The sequence below is a fragment of the Macaca mulatta genome, chromosome 12, assembly GCF_049350105.2.
Source record: "Macaca mulatta isolate MMU2019108-1 chromosome 12, T2T-MMU8v2.0, whole genome shotgun sequence".
Classification (NCBI taxonomy): Eukaryota; Metazoa; Chordata; class Mammalia; order Primates; family Cercopithecidae; genus Macaca; species Macaca mulatta.
In genome coordinates this window covers 133359823-133381922 of record NC_133417.1, presented here as the reverse complement: position 1 = coordinate 133381922, position 22100 = coordinate 133359823, and the positions used below count along the sequence as shown (strand labels likewise).

At 36.6% G+C, this 22100-nt stretch overlaps 1 protein-coding gene across 2 annotated transcripts in view; it reads left to right on the top strand.

The window, feature by feature from the left end:
* Positions 1-22100, top strand: part of SPHKAP (SPHK1 interactor, AKAP domain containing) — a 195850-nt gene that overhangs the window by 66486 nt on the left and 107264 nt on the right. For both annotated transcript variants that reach the window (XM_001111626.5, XM_001111587.5), the window contains exon 3: positions 5988-6095. In XM_001111626.5, coding sequence (XP_001111626.4) covers positions 5988-6095 — 108 coding nt within the window. The remainder of the gene's footprint in view (positions 1-5987; positions 6096-22100) is intronic.

Here is a 22100-nt window from a genome sequence, read left to right as displayed (position 1 = left end):
AGCTGACCTGGATTGTCATTGATCAAAGCACCAGATTTCCTTTATCACAGTCAGAGTGTTTGTTCTTCCTCTGGTAGAGTTATCCCTCTTAATATTCTCAGTGCCGACATCAAAAGAGCTCAGTGAGCATTGGCTGACTAATACTGACTGAAGGAGAGTAGAGAAGCAGGAGGAGAAAAATGACAATGGCACGTAATGAATAATAAATAAAAGAAGAGGAATTGTCAAATGTTGTGAAGAGGCCGAGAAAATGTTCGATGAAACAGATATTGTCTAAATTTTCCTGCATTTCTGATACTAATAGCAACCATGTATCAATTGCATACTCTGTCGAGGCTAGCCCTTTACAAGCATTTTCTCATTTGATCCTTAGAATAAACTTCTGAAATGTCTTTAATTATCTTCATGTAATAGATGTAAACACTAAGTCCCACAGAAGTTAAACGACTTGCCCAAGCTCATTCAATAAGATGAAATGGGATTTAATATCAGTTCTGCCCCCAAACCTCTGTGACTAACCACCAGTCACTGTCTTCTCCAATTTAAATTACTTAAAAATTATTAAGACATTGCTCAGTGATGTTTGGGACTGTGTCCAAGTTACTAAGAGTCTATTTCTCCCTCTCTGTCTAATCAATACTACATTTCTTCAACTTGGTTCTCTATATAAAAAGAAACGTAACTGTAATGTAGAACAAAAGGATCTTCCTAACCTTATTTACTGCACTCATGAAATTTTAAAAGAAAATGTGCCATTATTATTTCAAATTCGTGAACACAAAAAACATTCATTATTAGCTCTTCATCTAAAATAAGTAAGTCCGTAACTAAAAACAGCAGATAAATAAATGAGCCGTTGAGAGCCTGGTGAGTTTTTCTCTTTTCCTTCTCAGAAAGCAACTTTCTCAGCAGGGAGACTATATTCATAAAGCTTCAAAATCATTGAATTCTCAAGTACATATTCTTCCTTCAAGCATTCTTCTTTTCCTTATGATTTGTCCAAGCCATGAAACTAAAAGCTTTTCACAGGCTGAAATTGCTTAACATATGCTGCTAAGTGGTTTACTGAAGTCCGCATTTTTATTCTCTCTTGCTTATTTGGCTCTCAATGTATACTATTTGAGAAAGGGAGAAGGAGGAGGAGCAAAAGCAGAAGGGAGGAGGAGAACGACATGATGGTTGGTATAGAAGTGGCCTTCAGATCATTTGTTTTAATTGTTTACCAAAGGCACAGGGAGGCCAGGAGCTAGTGGACTTAACTACACAGTTAACAAGGAGTCAGGACTGGAATTCGAACCTCCTGAACACACCTGAGCTCAGACACAGAAAGCGAGATATGGATAAATGTATAGACTGGGATTTGGTAGAACTTGAAAATGAGAAACTATATAATTTCAATGGAACACTGCCTTAGTGGACGCTCTAATGTCTGGGAACCTGACTGAAATTCAAGTTCTGCAAAAACTAGATAAATTCTTGATCCCTCTAAGCCTGGGCAAAGGAAATAGTAACTATTATGATAGCTAATGCTTATCGGGCACTTAGGATGCACCGAGCACTGTTTTAAGAACCTTATCTATGTTAGCCTTGAGAATTTACCTCACAAGCCTAGAGATTTAATTCAGATAATAGTGTGGGTTAGGGCATTAGCCCAGACAGTTCTCAATAAATGTACAATTATTGGGTCAATAATTAAAAATATAAATATTTAATAATGAATCATCTAAATGTTAATGAAATTTATGGAAAAATGTTTAATTATTGATATAATTAGATGAACTAATTTTTAATGATGATAAAATTAAAATTTCAAAGTTACATTTATGTGGCGAATAAATGTTCTCACCAAACAAAGAAGCTCTCCTCCAAACATTTCTTCTTAAGCACGGCAAGATTTAGGTTTTATTTTAAATTTCAGTTCCTTATTTTGCTATTTCTGTTTCTTCTAAAGCAAAGATGTGCTTTAGGAAAGATCCACAGTATCCCAGGGAAATGGAAGAGTCAAATGAGAAATCTTTCTAAAATTTTTCATTGAATGAGCAGATCCTTAAAGCACTTGACATTTTCCTCACTTCTAGGATAGGACAGAGCAAGGTCTTTGTATATTTTTAGTTATTTATTTTTCAAATAGGTTCAAAAGAATTAATACCTTCGAAATATCTGCCGAGGACTTGGCAGATTAATCTGTCTGTGCACATTTCTCTGTTAGAGAAGTTAAATGCAGGTGAAATCCCACAGGTAGCCAGCTCTTCTCCCAACTAGCCTCATCTTCAGACAGCCCCTTTCATAGCTCTGGAGTCTTTGCAGCATACGGTTTCAGACTGATGACTTTTGGCAAGTCCCCCTCTGCCTGTCTGTATTTCACCAGGAAAATGTACCCATCCAGCCCACCAATTTTCTGAAACCACCCAGTGAATTGTGTTTGAACTCTGTCCCCTTCCTAAGGCCGATACTGATAAGTGACAGTTGCTTTACTCTGTTGACATACTTTGTTGTAACCATGGTATTATGTGTCCTAAATATATCAGAATGTAGACAAGGTGCAGGGTATAATTCTGAGTAGTGAGCTCTAGAATGACTGAGAAGTGATTCTTAGTCAGAATATTTGTTAAACTGCATTGTAAGGCATTATGAACTGGTATGCTCATTGGATGCCTGTGTTTTACACTTGATCTTAGCCAAAAGGCCGAGAAGTGATGATGATGCCTGTATTTTAAATCTTTAATATTCTTATGCACAGAGTTAACGAGTGCTTTATAGTTGGGTGTTCCAAGATCTAGGGATCACAGAAAGGCAAGGAGCAGAAGCATGATAACATCGGTTGGCTTAAAGATAACTCAATTAGGTGTAAAAGCATGCTTTCCTTTGAAACATTAAAATACTGATAATACTTGCCAAGTAGATTAACTACAGTATGTAATTTACATCACAAAAAGTTTCCTGTCTTTCAAGAAAATTGTCACCTCAGAATTTCATTCATAGAAAACTAACTTTAAAATGGAAGTCCATAAGAAAATGTAGTTTTATTTACAAAAAAAATAGATGCAGATAAGTTTTTGGAAACATACCCCAAATCATACCCATTTGTATGGGTATATAAGACAGCCCTGTTCAGTAATTTCACATCCAAAGTCAGGCTCTGAACAACTTGGGGCAGAAATTCAAATCTCTCTGAGGCTCAAGGTCTTGATTTTCAACCTGAAAATTTCTGTAAAGATTTGTATCCTTCAAATAATTCCTACCTCATAGCATTGCAAAAAAAGATTAAGTGAAAAAGTAAAAATATATATATATGTGTGAAAATTTTAGCACAACTTCAACATATTCTAAGCATACAAAAATAGTAGCTGTAACTATTAATACTACAAAATGCATAGCTAAAATTACACCTTAGACCAGAATACTTGCTAAAGAAAATCTGCCATCACACATCTGAAATATTTTCAGTCCTCTCATTTCAGACAGAAGGCATCCAAAGTTCTATTATCCTTTTCAGCCACCTTCAAATAGTAACAGTAAAAACCAAGTTCTGAGAGAATAACTTACCATTTCCATGGCACAGTGTTTCACATATATCATCTCACTGAATACCCTCAGTGATCCCACCAGATGAGTAGTATCCATATTCACAGTTATGGACTGAAACTCAGGGTTTAAGTCATCTCTTTGAGGTCATCCTTCTACTAACGACCAACTTAGTATTGCAACCCAGTTAGACCACTAATGTCGCTGCTCTTAAACTCCATTCCATGCTGGAAATAAAAGGGAAAGGCATTTGAATGGCATAAAGGGAATGTGGAGTTAGAGCCTTTTTCTGCTTTAAATAAAGTTCATCTGGGTCAATGGTTCTCAATGTTTTTTTAACTCAAAATTCTTTTGCACTCTAAGAAAAATATTAGGGACCTCAAGAAACTCTTGTTTATATAGATTATACTTATTGCTAATTTCCATGTTACAAATTAAAGCTAAGAAAAGTTTTTGTTTTATTTTCTAATAATAAAACAGAATTTAAATTAAATAAGAATTTATTATTTGACAAAATAATTTTAAAATAATAATAAACACACTATCTTATATAGCATACTTTTATGAAAAATATTTGTTTTCCAAAACCAAACAAAACCCTTTAGCGAAAAGAGTAATTTCAGCTCACATGTTTGCAAATCTCCTTAATGTCTGACTTGATACAAGACAGTTGAGCTGTCCTAGCTGCCTCTGCATGCAGTCTGTTGTGCTATCACACATCACGTAGCCTCTGGAAAACTCCACGGAATATATACAAGACAACGAGAGCAAAAAGAACAAATAACATCTTAGTATTATTATCGAAGTAGTCTGACTGCTGCACTCTCTGAAAGATTTCAGAGACCCTGAGAGGTCCCAGCCCACCCTTTAAGAACCAGTTTAGGTAACATATTTAAGAGAACTGAGAAGCTCCCTAGCCAATGTCGGTCTGCAGTAATAATCCAAGTTTATCATTTAACTACTTGCTCATCCACAAAGGGTCTTTTTGTACTGTTCTGGGAAAGAATGATGAAAATTTATTAATGAAAATTCATCCTTAGTATGATAAATGATATTATTTTAATATATAATTGTATATTATTATAAATTATAATAACATTTATCATTAATACATTTTCATTATTTTAGATAACTAATATTACTCATGCAAAATGTGTCAGAATTAGATTTACTTAACTGTATTCAGAGACCAAAAGTAATGTATTTCTATCTTCACAGAAAAAGAGAAGACAATCTTTTGTTGTACGAATGAAATGTAATTGAAGTACCAACCTATTTTAGTGTTTAAATCTGTTACATTGCTCAAGTGAAAGCAGTAGTCAAGTATTACCAGACATATCCCCTAATAAAATAGAGGGTAGAGGGTACCAGAATAGCACTGGGAATCTTTAAAAAGATAAAGAAAATGTTATACAATATTTGGCTTTTTTTTTTTTTTTTTTTTCCTGAGACAGAGTTTCACTCTTGTTGCCCAGGCTGGAGTGCAATGGTGCGATCTCAGCTCACTGCAACCTCCACTTACCGGGTTCAAGTGATTCTTCTGCCTCAGTCTCTCCAGTAGCTGGGATTACAGGGGCACGCCACCACACCTGGCTAACTTTTTGTATGGTTAATAGAAACGAGGTCTCACCATGTTAGCCAGGCTGGTCTTGAACTCCTGACCTCAGGTGATCCACCCGCCTTGGCCTCCCAAAGTGCTGGGATTACAGGTGTGAGACACCGTGCCCCGCCAATAATTGGATAATTTAAAGACATTAGCAGTTATTTATAATATTTCATCTTCAAAATATCTCAGCTCCAAAATATGCTTGTTCTTCCTTGCTTTAAGAATCCAAGCCCAGAATTAAGATATTTGTAAGTCATATTTGGTTTTGTTAATTATGTGTTCCAATTATTTTTGCCATACCATCCTATTTCAAAATAGCAAATGGTATTTAATGCAATTTGTTTCTTAGTTATCTCTAACAACTTTTAAACTTAACATAGTACCTTAGGCGTTCTAGAAAAATTGTACACTAGTCAAAGCGATGTTAGCAGAACTAAATAAGTGAAGAATCAATATTACATCAAAGGAAAAAAACCCCACATTTTGTTAATTGAAAATATGGAGTGTGAAAGAACATTAGCACTAAACGAAATTTGACCCCTATCACCCATAGAACCATACCCCCAAAAACAATCATTTGATTGCAAACTATGCAAAAGCTACACAATTGACATTCCCAGGTGTTGAATTTGATGAGAGAACATCCATGTTAACATTAATGTATTTCTCTCCAGCTAATTCTAGGTTGGATATTTTATCCATTTTAGAGGTGCTATCATCCTGCAAGTTTTTTTTTTTCTAACACCCAGAAGCTCTGAGGAAAAGAAAACACCTACAGGTTTTTTTATAAGAAAAAAAAGAGAGCTTAGATAGAAAGCATTGCCGAATAAGCACTGAGTTTTTCTGGTTCCCCCAGGTTCTTCGCAGCAACAGCCTACTGGAGTCAACAGACTACTGGTTGCAGAATCAGAGGATGCCTTGCCAAATTGGTTTTATAGAAGACAAGTCTGAAAACTGTGCTTCTGTAAGTATACAGAATTCTTGGGATTTGTGTGATAACTGTGCTTCTGTAAGTATACAGAATTCTTGGGATGTTGTGTGATAAAGCAGGGAAACGGGCACAGGTACCCATGTTTAGGACCAAAAGTTTCATAATTCATTAAATACCAAGTAGAGAAAATATTCCTTTGAAAATACGTAACTGTTTTATATGGACTGTTAACAAAATAGCATGCAGAGCTAATGTTTCTACCCCCATTTTGCTCATTTTAACAGGTAAAGTTATCTAATAGAAAAAATGTTTATATATTCAAAAATGACTAAGAAAAAGATTCAGAAGTAGAATTATATGATGAGAAGTAAAAAGCCATTCAACAACTCTCTTGTATTCTTTTCAGTATATTTTACATCACCTGCTAGTAGATATTTTCTAATATGAAAATTGTCTATAAATGTTCCATCGTTCTTATATGTTACAGTCATTATTGGAAAACCTTGATAAAAACTTTTCAACCTAAAAAATAAACAGGCGTACAATTTAATATATCGAAGCTGAGCCTTACATGCAAAACTTTCTTTTCCAAGGGAAAAGATATTCTTCCAGATAAACAATATACTTCTTTTAGCTTGGAATGTCATTAGACACTATTGTAGAATGTGTTCCTTCCCATAGGTTAGCGAAAGCTGTATGTTTCGTTTTGATTGAAATCACCTAGCTCTAATGGGGTCATGATTACAGAGATTGGGGGAGAGTGTTTCCAACGAGGAGAAAAATGTAATTCGCATGACTAAATTGAGAGCATCAGCTCTGAGCTATTCCTGGAGGTAAGTTGCATGCCAGCATTTCTGTTAAAAGAAACAAAAAAGGAAGCTGAATATGGGATAGGGAGGCTTTTTATATATAATGAGCAGAACTAAAGAACCAGAACTGGCAGACAGAGGATGTTAAACATTTTCACACTGCACAAGAAATGCAGAGTCCATTCAATAGATTTAAGTCAATCCCTTTGTTTAGGCAAAGGTTTATGATTCTGCTACTTTTAGTGCTTTTGATACCTTGTGCAGAAAATTAGTTGCTGGCTAGGATTCTTTGGGGAAAACACAAAGAATTAAGTGGCAAAATTTTAAGTGATATTGTCTTTGCAAATTCAGTTCTGAGATGAGTTGGAAAATTCAGGCATTTGCGGATACAGATCTCTAGCTACACAGCTGTAAATTGTAAAATGGAGAGGAAGAGCTACCAGCAGACACACTTTGGTCAAAGTTGTCATTTGAACAGACCCTAATAAAAAGTCTCTCAGGAGAACTCACTAAAGTTGAGGCACTAAAACTTGTGTAGTGAAAGGCAAAGAGTATATGTTGGGAGTCTGGATTTCAGAGCTACAATTAGAATGCTAACTTTAAATTTGTAGTCCCTTTATAGTGTCAGATGGTATCAGTGTGGTTAAGCTGATTCATCCCGCCTTTATGATTCACCCTATTCCTTCCAAAATGGGAAAAACCTATACACAAGTAAGAGGTGCATTGGAAGATTCATTTGCTCCCAATAGTTTGTAATAATTGAAATTTCCACAAAAATGAAAACTTGAATTTAAAAAGTTGAACTCATAAAAGTCGAGAATAGAATGGTCGTTGCCAGGGACTGAGATAATGGATTCGGGAAGGTTGAGAAGATATTAGTCAAAGGATACAAAATTTCATTTAGATGGAAGGGATAAGTTTAAGAGGTCTATGGCAGAACATGGTGACTATAGCTAGTAGCAATACGTTGTATTCTTGAAAAATGCCAAAAGAATTGATTTTAAGTGTTCTCAACCAAAAAAAAATGATAACTATGTGAGTTAATGCATATGTTCATTAGTTCAATTTAGCCATTCCAGATTGTATATACTGTATATTTCAAAATAGCTTGTTGTATACAATAAGTATATTCAATTTTATTTGTCAATTTCAAACTTAAAATAAAACATTTTTGGAAAGTATCCAGGACTCTAAACCTAAAGGAAATCTCAGGGTCACTATGAAAACTAACTGTAATCTCTCACAAGTGTCCTATAGTTACTTTTCTTAATTTCCAAATCCCCTGTCTTTCTGGCCTGGCACATATTTCTAGGATGGGTGGAAGAAACTTGTATGTCCAGAGTTGCACATTCCTGAAGGGAAATTATTACTTACAGAAGAAATAGAAGTAAACCATAGAGGTGATGGACTACGACAAGGAATTCATGAGCAAAATAGCTACCCAGAAGCAGTGACCAAAATCATCAAGGAATAAGGACTTAATTCCTTTTCAAAACCAGTTCTCCACATCAGCATGCAAATGAAAGTATAATTTAAAGAGGGAAAATAGATTATATTTTAATATAATATTCTCATTAAAGTTTAATTTTAAGAATAGTTTTATAAAATCATCCCAAACTTAAATGTCTTTACATATAATCACAAGAGAATCTGAGGAACTTGTAGCAATTCAGTTATTATTGCTTTATAACCTGTAACCTGTTCATAACTCTGGAGGGACCCAACTCCAGGTTATTCTTACTTCTTTAACTTATTTCATCCTGACCAAAATTAGTAGCCAACCTTTTCATATCCAGTTGTGATTGGTTTGGTATTCACTGTAATGAACTTCTAGTGTTTAGACGTGTGGTTTCTTTGATCTCAGTATGTCAGTGGTAGCAAAGTTTCCTGAATTCAAGATGTCCACATAATATTTTTATTGTGGGACAGTCTCAGACTTGGAAAATATTCAGGGTGTTGTATGCATATTTCAGTACCCCTGTTTGTTCTCAAGCATCAAATGATGAGTTATAGTCATTTCTGCAGTGGGAAACTGCACTTATTTCACAGTTAATGTAAGAAATCTTAGTGAAGAGCAGTTTGGAGCAGCTAGAAATATGATAGGCATGTGGAACAGGAACCACGGTCCAGGAAGTCTGGCTCAGAAGTCCCCTGAAGGCATCTTCAATAGTATTTCAAAAGGTATCTGTATTAGTCTGTTTACATGCTGCTGATAAAGAAATACCCAAGACTTGGTAATTTATAAAGAAAAAGAGATTTAATGAACTCACAGTTCCACGTGGCTAGGGAGGCTTCACAATCATGATGGAAGGCAAAAGGCCCAACTTATATGGTGGCAGGCAAGAGAAAATGAGAGCCAAGCAAAAGGGGAAATCCCTTATAAATACATCAGCTCTCGTGAGGCTTCTCCACCACCACAGGAAGAGTATGGGGGAAACCACCGCCATGATTCAATTATCTCCCATTGGGTCCCTCCCACAACACATGGGAATTATGGGAGCTGCAATTCAAGATGAGATTTGGGTGGGGACAGAGACGAACCATATCAGTATCAAATATAAAAACTGTGCTTATGTGTTTCTAATTAAAGTCTCCTACCAAACAATATAATTTTATTTCTTTTTCTAATTTGCTATTCTGAAAAAATATTCTCATATACTAACCTTCACAGCATTTTTTAAACCTCATTATTTAAAAGAAAGGAAATGAGGAGCAGGATAGTGGAATTGGAAGCCAATCTCCAAAACCCAAGAGCTGAGACATTATCTTGATAGAGGTCCTTCACATAAGTGGTAGGAATGGGACTTGTCAGTACCCGACCTTTTTTTTTTTTAATTAAAGGTTAAATTAGGCCAGGCATTGTGGCTCATGCCAATAATCACAGCACTTTGAGAGGCTGAGGGAGGAGAATTTCTTAAGGCCAGGAGTTCAAGAGCAGCCTAGGCGACATAGTGAGATCCCATCTCTACAAAAAATTTAAAAATTAGCTGAGCATGGTGGTGCATGTCTGTAGTCCCAGCTCCTCAAGAGGCTGAGGCAGAAGGATTACTTGAGCTCAGGAGTTTAAGGCTGAAATTAGCTATGATCCCACAACTGCAATCCGGTGGGGGTAACAGAGTGTGACTCTGTTTCAAAAAAAAAAAAAAAGCTAAATTAGTTCTACAAAAACCTTCTACTGCTTTTCTCCATTTACTAGAATTTAATTTTTGACTTTTCAGAAAACATCTTTTGGTTTCATACTTCATTAACATTACCTTGACCATTCATATTTCTTCTATTCAGAGTTACTGTCAGGATCTTTTCGTATTGATTATTTGAAGACTGCCAGCTATCATCCTCCAAACAAATTATACCTTTATTTCTAGCATGCCCTTTAATTGATGAATGACAGTATTTAAAAATGTGTCGTATTTGCCTTAAATTTGTAAATAAGCACATAAAGCCCTCAAGCAGCCTTCAGCATTCCTCATATGATATTGCAAAACTGAGATGTTTTATAGCTGCTCTGTGAGTCTTCTATGCTAACGCAATCCAGAGGGAACAATGACAAAATGATATCTCAGACAATTCGTATATGATTTTTTCAAATATACCTGAGCCCTATTTGACAAACACCACAGTTGATAAGTTGTTCTATGGAAGAATCTAGACTCACATGATCAAAAAAATATTAATATTATAATATATTATAATTATAATAATTATATATTATATCCTAATTATAATGATGTAATATATATTTTATTAGAATAATCATATATAATATAATAATTCTACATACTATATAACATAATAATTATAGAACTTTGAAAGGACATTTTAAATTATCTAGTGCAAGTAGTTACCAAGTTTTCAAGGAGCCTGTAGTGTTTTCTTCTTTAAAAATCAAGTTTCAAAATTATTACTTCTTTAATTTTAGACTTACTGAAAAATTGCAAGAAGAGTGCAAAGGATCCCCAGACTCCTTAATTTTTTTTTTTTTTTTTTTTTTGAGACAGAGTCTTGTTCTGTCACCCAGGCTGGAGTACAGTGGTGCAATTTTGGCTCACAGCAACCTCGGCCTCCCAGGTTCAAGCAATTCTCCTGCCTCAGACTCCCAAGCAGCTGGGACTACAGGCGCACTCCACCACACCCAGCTAATTTTTTTGTATTTTTAGTAGAGAAGGGGTTTCATTATGTTGGCCAGGCTGATCTCGAACTCGTTACCCACCCACCTGGCCTCCCAAAGTGCTAGGATTACAGGCGTGAGCCACCACACCTGGACAAACTCCTCAAATTTTAACATTTTTCCACATTTGCTTTATCCTTTTCTCAGCATATATATGCATCTGTGTAAATGTACGTATATAAATTTTTTATGGAAAATCTTGAGAATGAATTGCAGACACGATGTCCCTTTATTTCTTTTTTTTTTTTTTATACTTTAAGCTCTAGGGTACATGTGCACATCGTGCAGGTTTGTTACATATGTATACCTGTGCCATGTTGGTGTGCTGCACCCATTAACTCATCATTTACATCAGGTATATCTCCTAATGCTATCCCTCCCCACTACTCCCTCCCCACAACAGGACCCGGTGTGTGATGTTCCCCTTCCTGAGTCCAAGTGATCTCATTGTTCAGTTCCCACCTATGAGTGAGAACATGCGGAGTTTGGTTTTCTGTCCTTGTGATAGTTTGCTGAGAATGATGATTTCCAGCTGCATCCATGTCCCTACAAAGGACACAAACTCATCCTTTTTTATGGCTGCATAGTATTCCATGGTGTATATGTGCCACATTTTCTTAATCCAGTCTGTCACTGATGGACATTTGGGTTGATTCCAAGTCTTTGCTATTGTGAATAGTGCTGCAATAAACATACGTGTGCATGTGTCTTTATAGCAGCATGACTTATAATCCTTTGGGTATATCCCCAGTAATGGGATGGCTGGGTCAAATGGTATTTCTAGTTCTAGATCCTTGAGGAATCACCACACTGTTTTCCACAATGGTTGAACTAGTTTACATTCCCACCAACAGTGTACAAGTGTTCCTATTTCTCCACATCCTCTCCAGCACCTGTTGTTTCCTGATTTTTTTAATGATTGCCATTCTAACTGGTGTGAGATGGTATCTCATTGTGGTTTTGATTTGCATTTCTCTGATGGCGAGTGATGATGAGCATTTTTTCATGAGTCTGTTGGCTATATGAATGTCTTCTTTTGAGAAGTGTCTGTTCATATCCTTTGCCCACTTTTTGATGGGGTTGTTTGTTTTTTTCTTGTAAATTTGATTGAGTTCTTTATAGGTTCTGGATATTAGCACTTTGTCAGATGAGTAGATTGCAAAAATGTTCTCCCATTCTGTAGGTTGCCTGTTCACTCTGATGATAGTTTCTTTTGCTGTGCAGAAGCTCTTAGTTTAATTAGATCCCATTTGTCAATTCTGGCTTTTGTTGCTGTTGCTTTTGGTGTTTTAGACATGAAGTCCTTGCCCATGCCTATGTCCTGAATGTTATTATCTAGGTTTTCTTCTAGGGTTTTTAGTTTTAGGTCTAACATTTAAGTCTCTAATCCATCTTGAATTAGTTTTCCTATAAGGAGTAAGGAAAGGATCCAGTTTCAGCTTTCTATTTAGGGCTAGCCAATTTTCCCAGCACCATTTATTAAATAGGGAATCCTTTCCCCATTTCTTGTTTTTGTCAGATTAGTCAAAGATCAGATGGCTGTAGATGTGTGGTATTATTTCTGAGGACTCTGTTCTGTTCCATTGGTCTATATCTCTGTTTTGGTGCCAGTACCATGCTGTCTTGGTTACTGTAGTGTGTAGTATAGTTTGAAGTCAGGTAGTGTGATGCCTCCAGCTTTGTTCTTTTGGCTTAGGATTGTCTAGGCAATGTGGGGTCTTTTTTGGTTCCATATGAACTTTAAAGCAGTTTTTTCCAATTCTGTGAAGAAAGTCTTTGGTAGCTTAATGGGGATGGCATTGAATCTATAAATTACCGTGGGCAGTATGGCCATTTTCAAAATATTGATTCTTCCTATCCATGAGCATGGTATGTTCTTCCATTTGTTTGTGTCCTCTTTTATTTCACTGAGCAGTGGTTTGTAGTTCTCCTTGAAGAGGTCCTTCACATCCCTTGTAAGTTGGATTCCTAGGTATTTTATTCTCTTTGAAGCTATTGTGAATGGGAGTTCATTCATAATTTGGCTCTCTGTTTGTCTGTTACCGGTGTATAAGAATGCTTGTGATTTTTGCACATTGATTTTGTATCCTGAGACTGCTGAAGTTGCTTATCAGCTTAAGGGGATTTTGGGCTGAGATGATGGGGTTTTCTAAATATACAACCATGTCATATGCAAACGGGGACAATTTGACTTCTTCTTTTCCTAACTGAATACCCTTTATTTCTTTCTCTTGCCTGATTGCCCCACCCAGAACTTCCAACACTATGTTGAATAGGAGTGGTGAAAGAGGGCATACCTGTCTTGTGCCAGTTTTCAAAGGGAATGCTTCCAGTTTTGCCCATTCAGTATGATATTGGCTGTGGGTTTGTCATACATAGCTCTTATTATTTTGGGATTCATTCCATCAATACCGAATTTATTGAGAGTTTTTAGCATGAAGAGCTGTTGAATTTTGTCAAAGGCCTTTTCTGCATCTATTGAGATAATCATGTGGTTTTTGTCTTTGGTTCTGTTTGTATGCTGGATTATGTTTATTGATTTGCATATGTTGAACCAGCCTTGCATCCCAGGGATGAAGCCCACTTAATCATGGTGGATAAGCTTTTTGATGTGCTGCTGGATTCAGTTTACCTGTATTTTATTGAGGATTTTTGCATTGATGTTCATCAGGGATATTGGTCTAAAATTCTCTTTTTTTTGTTGTATCTCTGTCAGGCTTTGGTATCAGGATGATGTTGGCCTCGTAAAATGAGTTAGGGAGGATTCTCTTTTTCTATGGATTGGAATAGTTTCAGAAGGAATGGTACCAACTCCTCCTTGTACCTCTGGTAGAATTCGGCTGTGAATCCATCTGGTCCCGGACTTTTTTTGGTTGGTAGGCTATTAATTATTGCCTCGATTTCAGAGCCTGCTATTGATCTATTCAGGGATTCAACTTCTTCCTGATTTAGTCTTGTGAGAGTGTAAGTGTCCAGGAAATTATCCATTTCTTCTAGGTTTTCTAGTTTATTTCCATAGAGGTGTTTATAGTATTCTCTGATGGTAGTTTGTATTTCTGTGGGGTCGGTGGTGATATCCCCATTATCATTTTTTACTGCGTCTATTTGATTCTTCTCTCTTTTCTTCTTTATTAGTCTTGCTAGAGGGCTATCAATTTTGTTGATCTTTTCAAAAAAACAGCTTCTGGATTCATTTATTTTTTGGAGGGTTTTTTGTGTCTCTATCTCCTTCAGTTCTGCCCTGATCTTAGTTATTTCTTGCCTTCTGCTTGCTTTTGAATGTGTTTGCTCTTGCTTCTCTAGTTCTTTTAATTGTGATGTTAGAGTGTCAATTTTAGATCTTTCCTGCTTTCTCTTGTGGACATTTAGTGCTATAAATTTCCCTCTACACACTGCTTTAAGTGTGTCCTAGAGATTCTGGTGTGTTGTATCTTTGTTCTCATTGGTTTCAAAGAACATCTTTATTTCTGCCTTCATTTCGTGATGTACCCAGTAGTCATTCAGGAGCAGGTTGTTCAGTTTCCATGTAGTTGAGCGGTTTTGATTGAGTTTTTTAGTCCTGAGTTCTAGTTTGATTGCACTGTGGTCTGAGAGACAGTTTGTTATAATTTCTGTTCTTGTACATTTGCTGAGGAGTGCTTTACTTTCAACTATGTGGTCAGTTTTGGAATAAGTGCAATGTGGTGCTGAGAAGAATGTACACTCCGTTGATTTGGGGTGGAGAGTTCTGTAGATGTCTTTTAGGTCCGCTTGGTGCAGAGTTGAGTTCAATTCCTGGTTATCCTTGTTAACTTTCTATCTCATTGATCTGTCTAATGTTGATAGTGGGGTGTTAAAGTCTCCCATTATTGTATGGGAGTCTAAGTGTCTTTGTAAGTCTCTAAGGACTTGTTTTATGACTCTGGGTGCTCCTGTATTGGGTGTATATATATTTAGGATAGTTATTTCTTCCTGATGAATTGATCCCTTTACCATTATGTAATGGCCTTCTTTGTCTCTCTTGATCTTTGATGGTTTAAAAATCTGTTTTATCAGAGACTAGGATTGCAACTCCTGCTTTTCTTTGTTTTCCATTTGCTTGGTAGATCTTCCTCTATCCCTTTATTTTGAGCCTCTGTGTGTCTCTGCATGTGAGATAGGTCTCCTGAATACAGCAAACTGATGGGTCTTGACTCTTTACACAATTTGCCAGTCTGTATCTTTTAATTGGACCATTTAGTCCATTTACATTTAAGGTTAATATTGTTCTGTGTGAACTTGATCATGTCATTATGATATTAGCTGGTTATTTTGCTCGTTAGTTGATGCAGTTTCTTCCTAGCATCGATGGACTTTACATTTTGACATGTTTTTGCAATGGCTGGTGCCTGTTGTTCCTTTCCGTGTTTAGTGCTTCCTTCAGGATCTCTTGTACAGCAGGCCTGGTGGTGACAAAATCTCTAAGCATTTGCTTGTCTGTAAAGGATTTTATTTATCCTTCACTTATGAAACTTAGTTTGGCTGGATATGAAATTCTGCATTGAAAATTCTTTTCTTTAAGGATGTTGAATATTGGCCCCTACTCTCCTCTGGCTTGGAGAGTTTCTGCCAAGAGATCTGCTGTTAGTCTGATGGGCTTCCCTTTGTGAGTAACCCGACCTTTCCTTCTAGCTGCTCTTAACATTTTTTCCTTCATTTCAACTTTGGTGAATCTGACAATTATCTGTCTTGGAGTTGCTCTTCTCAATGAGTATCTTTGTGGCATTCTCTGTATTTCCTGAATTTGAATGTTGGCCTGCCTTACTGGGTTGGGGAATTTCTCCTGGATGATATCCTGCAGAGTGTTTTCCAACTTGGTTCCATTTTCCCCATCACTTTCAGGCACACCAATCAGACATAGATTTGGTCTTTTCACATAATCCCACATTTCTTGGAGAAGTGTAGAGCAAAAAAGAGTAAAAAGAAATGAACAATGTCCCTTTATTTCTACACACTTCAGTGTGGAACCTGAATACATAAAACCAGGATTGAACCCAGACCCACAGGAATCTTAGTTCAGGCTCTTAGTTCAGTACCCACTGCACCCATTGTACAGTGGGTACTGAATTAATTATTTGAATATTTATTTAACAGTATTTAAGGAAGAGCTGAATGCTATCTACAGAAAAGATAGATGACTTCTGCTAATGGCAGAAGTCATCCAGCCTCTGAGCAAAATAAAGGTCCTATATTCCTCTGGACCCACTCACTTTAGGAAGCAGTTTCAGCGTCAAGAGTTACCTGAGCAAGCAGCAGGCTGTGGAGGGCAGTGAGAGGCAGCTCTCAGCCGCCACCATTCAGGGCTTCTTCCTGCCAGTTTCAGCCAGTAACACACTGTGAGAGAGACCCTTGGATAAGTTCTGTTTCTTCCATTTTAACATATTTTCAGGGATTTTCGTGCCCATCCCCCTTAGGTGAGTGCAGAAGGGACCTCCTGGGGAGGCTTGCTTCTTAATCCAGATCTAAAGAAAACAGATAAAGCCAGGCAACTGAGTGAAGCAGAGTGGGAAGCCCCAAGCCTATCTGGGTAGCCTCTGCTGTGCAGCAGTTCCTGGGGCACCTTAGGAAATCCAGCAGACCCAGAGGAAACATTTTTACTTTCAGTCAAATGAAATTTCTACTAAACTTTATCAAACCTCTTGAAGACAATGAATTAGGTTTCTTTGGTGGATTGGGGGAAAAGCATGACACAGAATGTTGGTTGAGAAAAGAGTCAGTCATCACAGCAGCCAGGTGACTCAACATCCATGAAGGTTGTGTGGAAGAAACAGAAACCAAGAAAAGTGAAACATGAAACTGAAGTGCAGTGGCTCACACCTGTACTTGTAGCACTTTGGGAGGTCGAGGTAGAAGAATCACTTGAGCCCAGGAGTTCAAGGCCAGCCTGGGTAAAAGAAACGAGTCCCCCATCTCTACAAAATATTTAAAAAATTGCTTGGATGTGGTGGCAAGCACCTGCAGTCCCAGCTATTTGTGAGGTTGGGGTAGGAGATCACTGTAGCCCAGGAGTTCGAGGCAGCAGTGAGCTATGATCGCACCCTTGCACTCCAGCCGGGGTAACAGATGAGACCCTGTTTCAAAACAAACAAAAAAAAAAATGAGGAACTTTTAGTAAACAACTTGAAGGCTAAACTTGAAGTGAATTGCCAAATAATGCAGCATTAATTTAGAGTATATTCAGTAAATACCGTATGGAGTGCAGGCTTTAGACTTACTCCATACATTTATCAACATCTTGGATCCTGAAAGTATTAAAGAAAAAGTTTTTACAAATTTACTTGTATTTAAATGTACTCCAAATTAGAACTTATGTTGTAAGTAGAATTCTACAGAGTAAAAATTAAGATCATTGACTTTATTTTACTTGCTCAAATAATTACAATATGTAAGAATTAGGTAAGCAGAGTGAGACTTCCAATCATTAATACTATGAAAAGTAATTTATAGTGAAATATAGGTGATTGTTTATATGACTATTTAATATCATGCAACTGCAGAAACCAATTTTAAAATGTCTATACTTCAGTAAATAACATAAACATAATTTAAAAACCAAATGACAATTGTGTTTTTAAAAAGGCAAGCAACGTATTTGACAAACTCAAGTATTAATCTCAATAAGTAATGAGTTTCTGTAACATGATATGAAAAAATGAAAATTCCAGTAGCAAAGTTTGCAAAAGCCATATGTAAAGGTACAACTGTTAGCATACACATGAGAAAAATAAGCTTCTCTGGTAATCAAAGAGATGCAACTATAACTATTAGACCATTTATTCCGAGTAAATTGCTCAAGAGCTTTGAAATTATTACACCCAGAGGACACTCAGCAACTGACAGGGGTAGTATAAATTGATAAAGTTGTACAATCTTTCTGGAGGATAATTTCGTAATGTGTTCTACTCAAAGCATTTAAAATGTATGACTATTGATCCACTTCTAAGGATATATTTTAAAGAAATGACCAGAGTTGCATGCAGACTGGTATAAAATATGGTTGTGGTACAAAATGGTATATCTAAGCAAACAGACTAGTTCAATTTAGAACCTGGGTCTGGAGTCAGACCACTGGTTTGAACCCCATAGCCTCCCCTTTCCAGCTATGTAGTTTTGAGTGAGTTTAGTCTTTCTCTGCCTCAGGTTCCTTATCTGCAAAATAGAGATAATAATTGTATTTACCTCATAGATTCAAGGATTAAGGGTGCTATCACTTTTAAAATGCTAGAACAGTGCCTACACACAGTGAGCATCAGATAAGTATTCAATATACTTAACAACAGGTGATGGCAAGACTTAAGAGAGAATTTACATGCCCAGCAGTATAGGAATGATGAAATAAACTTTGGACATCTACATCATGAAGACTCATGCATCCTTCATAAACCAGATTTTCAAGAAATAATTAAACATATGGAAATTAAGGCCAACAATGTAACTGTATATAAAAAGTAGGCTACAAAATTGTACATGTATGTTAAACAGCATACGTTAATGAATTACGTGAAGAAAAGAAAGAAATCAGGAATAACTGCAATGATTTTGGCTTGAGTTCCTGGGTGTATGGAAGCTCCTAGTGTATGGAAGGGGCAGACTAAGGAGGGGAACAATGGGCTGGAGCTAGGAAGTGGTGATGATGCTGGATGTCCTTTAGTCATTCAAATGGAGAAGTCAAGAAAATAGTTGAGTGTTAAGTTGGAGTTATTGGCAATATCAGGGCAAGAGATAGACATTTGAGGGTCTTCAGAGTGACCATCAGAAAGTAAAGATCAGCTAACACGGGAGAGTGTGTAGACAGAGAAAGCAGCTTGTGCTGAATTCTGGGCCACTCTCATTAAAAGTGCTTGGCCATTCTCTCAGAGGTACAATGAAGCGCTGGTGCCAATCCTGCTGAAACTGCTCCAAAAAATAAAGGAGAAGGGACTCTCCCCTAACTCTTTCTGTGTAGCCAGCAATACTCTGATACCAAAATCTGGCAAACACACAACAGCAACAAATTACATGCCGATATTGCTGATGAACATACATGCAAAAAAAACCCAACAAAATATTAGCAAACTGAATCCAACAGCACATCAAAAAGTTGATTCACTGCTATCAAGTAGGCTTTAATTTTAAGATGCAGGGCTGGTTGAACATATACAAATCAACTAATGTGATTCACCGCATAAACAGAATTAAAAACAAAAATCATGCTATCATCACATAGATACAGACAAAGTTTTCCATAAAATCCAACATCACTTCCTGATAAAAACTTTCAACAAACTAGGCATCAAAGGAACATACCTCAAAATAACAAGGGCCATCTCTGACAAAGCCACAGTCAACATTATACTTAAAGAACAAAAGCTGGAAGCATTCCCCTTAAGAACTGGAACAAGACAAGGATGCCCACTGTCACTACTCCTCTGGTACTGGACCTAACCAAAGCAATCGGGCAAGAGAAAGAAAGAAAAGGCCTCCAGATAGTAAAAAAAGAAAAAAAGAAGTCAAACTATTTTTCTTCACTGATGATATGATTCTATACCTAGAAAATTCTAAAGACTCCACAAAAAGTCTCCTAGAGCTGATAAACAACTTTAATAAAGTTTTAGGATATAAAATCAATGTATAAAAATCAGTAGCGTTTCTATACACCAATAACACTCAAGGTGAGAACCAAATAAAGAACACAACACACACACACACACACACACACACACATCCATCTTAGGAGTACATATAACCGAGGAGGTGAAAGATCTCTACAAGAAGAACTACATATTACTGCTGAAAGAAATCATAGATGACACAAACAAATGTGAAAATCATCCTTTGTTCATGGATTGAAAGAATCAATATCATTAAAATGGCCATACTGCCCAAAGCAGTCTATAGATTTAATGCTACTATCAAATTATCAATGTCATTTTTCACACAATTAGAAAAAACTATTATAAAATTCATATGGAACCAAAAAAGAGCCTGAATAGCCAGAGCAATTCTAAGCAAAAACAACAAAGCTGGAGGCATTATATTACCCAACTCCAAACTCTATTACAAGGCCACAGTAATCAAAACAGGATGATACTGGTAGAAAAACAGACACATAGACCAATGGAACACAGTAGAGAACCCAGAAATAAAGCTGTACATCTACCACCTCTGGTCTTCAACAAAGTCAAAAACAGCAAGCAATGAGTAAACGACTTTGTATTCAATAAATGGTGCAGGATAACTGAGTAGCCATATGTAGAAGAAAGAAACCAGACCCCTATATTTCACCATATATACAAAGTAATTGGGTATATACACAAAGGAATATAAATCATTCTATTGAAAAGACACATGTACTCATCTCTTCATCACAGCACTATTCACAATATCAAAGATCTGGAATCAAACCAGATACTCATCAATGGTGGACTGGGTAAAGAAAATGTGGTGTATATACACCACGGAATACTACACAGCTATAAAAGGAATAAAATCATGTTCTTTGCAGACATAGATATAACTGGAGGCTTTTGTCCTGAGCTAACTACCACATGTTCTCACTTAGAAGTGGGAGCTAAACACTGGGTACACATGGACACAAAGATGGGAACAACAGACACTGGAGACTGCTAGAGATGGAGTGTGGGAAGGGGTAACACTTGGAAAACTACCTATCAGGTACTATGCTCAGTACCTGGGTCGTGGGATTATTCTCACACCAAATCTCAATGACACACAATTTACCCGTGTAACAAACCTTCACATGTACCCACTAAGCCTAAAATAAAAGTTGGGAAAAAAAACAAATGATGCATTTCACCAAAATAAAAAGAAAGTGCTCAGGCAATAATCTGCATGTCCCAGGGTCCCCAAAATAGCAAGAGATGATGATTTTAGTATGTAAGCCTTATTTCAAATATATAATGAAATGTTTTATATATCTGGACATTTTTGCCGATAAAAATACAATTAGATGAATAAATCGAAGTGTGTTTTTAAAACTTGGGTTTTTATATCATTTCTCAACTATTTTTAAATTCATTTTGACAAAAGAGTACATTATTAAAATAGCTCAGAATAGCTTCAAGTTTCAAATTTTATGCAATTCCTGCGATGATAGCAATTATCCTCTGCGGGGAAAACCTGTCAATCAAGAAAAACAATAATAAACAATGTTTCTCATTAAAATACCTTTAAACTTCAAGGATACTGACTACATAATTTTCTATTTCTCTTCAGTAAAATTATTTGTTTGGATTAACATGTCTGTCTTAATCAGTTCTTCCAAAATCTTAGAAAAACTAGTTAGAAGCGATAGCTTAAAAAAGAAAAACACTTAGATTCTCAGGGTAAATTTTTAAAATAGAAGTAATGAAAGATGGATCTGACTAGTGACACCCCCAGGATGTATGTTTTTTTAGTTTAGAGACTCCAGAGTATTATTTCTTTCTTTTGTAAAAATAAGACAAGCTCACTCTAGAGGTTTGTTAGGAAATGAGAAAGTACTAAAAGCAGAAGCAAAATTTCTGTCTTTGCAAACTTACATATCGCACTTCTTTATAGACCAGAGACAGCTTTCATTTTATATTCCAGACAGCACCCAGCAGCACTACAGCATCTGTAATGTTGCTGGACACACACACACACACACACACACACACACACACACACACACACACACACATATAGTTGATCCCTGAACAACATGGGTTTGAATTGAACAGATCCACTTATGAGCGGATTTCTTTCAACCAAACTCAGATGGAAAATAAAGTATTCACGGGATGCAGTTTTCATATGGGCAAGCTCCTCCCAGGCCAACTGTGGGACTTGAATATGCAGGAGATACTGGCATGCTCAAGGGTGGGGAGAGGGGCTTGCGGAAGTGCTGGTTTTGTTCTGGAACCGATCTCCAACGTACACTGAGGGACTTGCATATATTTCTGCTGAAACTGTGATTCTGATAAGCAAGCAGTTCACCTCATGAAAACTCAACCAAGAGAGGGATCCAAAAGATAAAAATTAATCCAGTAGGTATATTTGCACCCAAGTATCCAATTCAAAGTC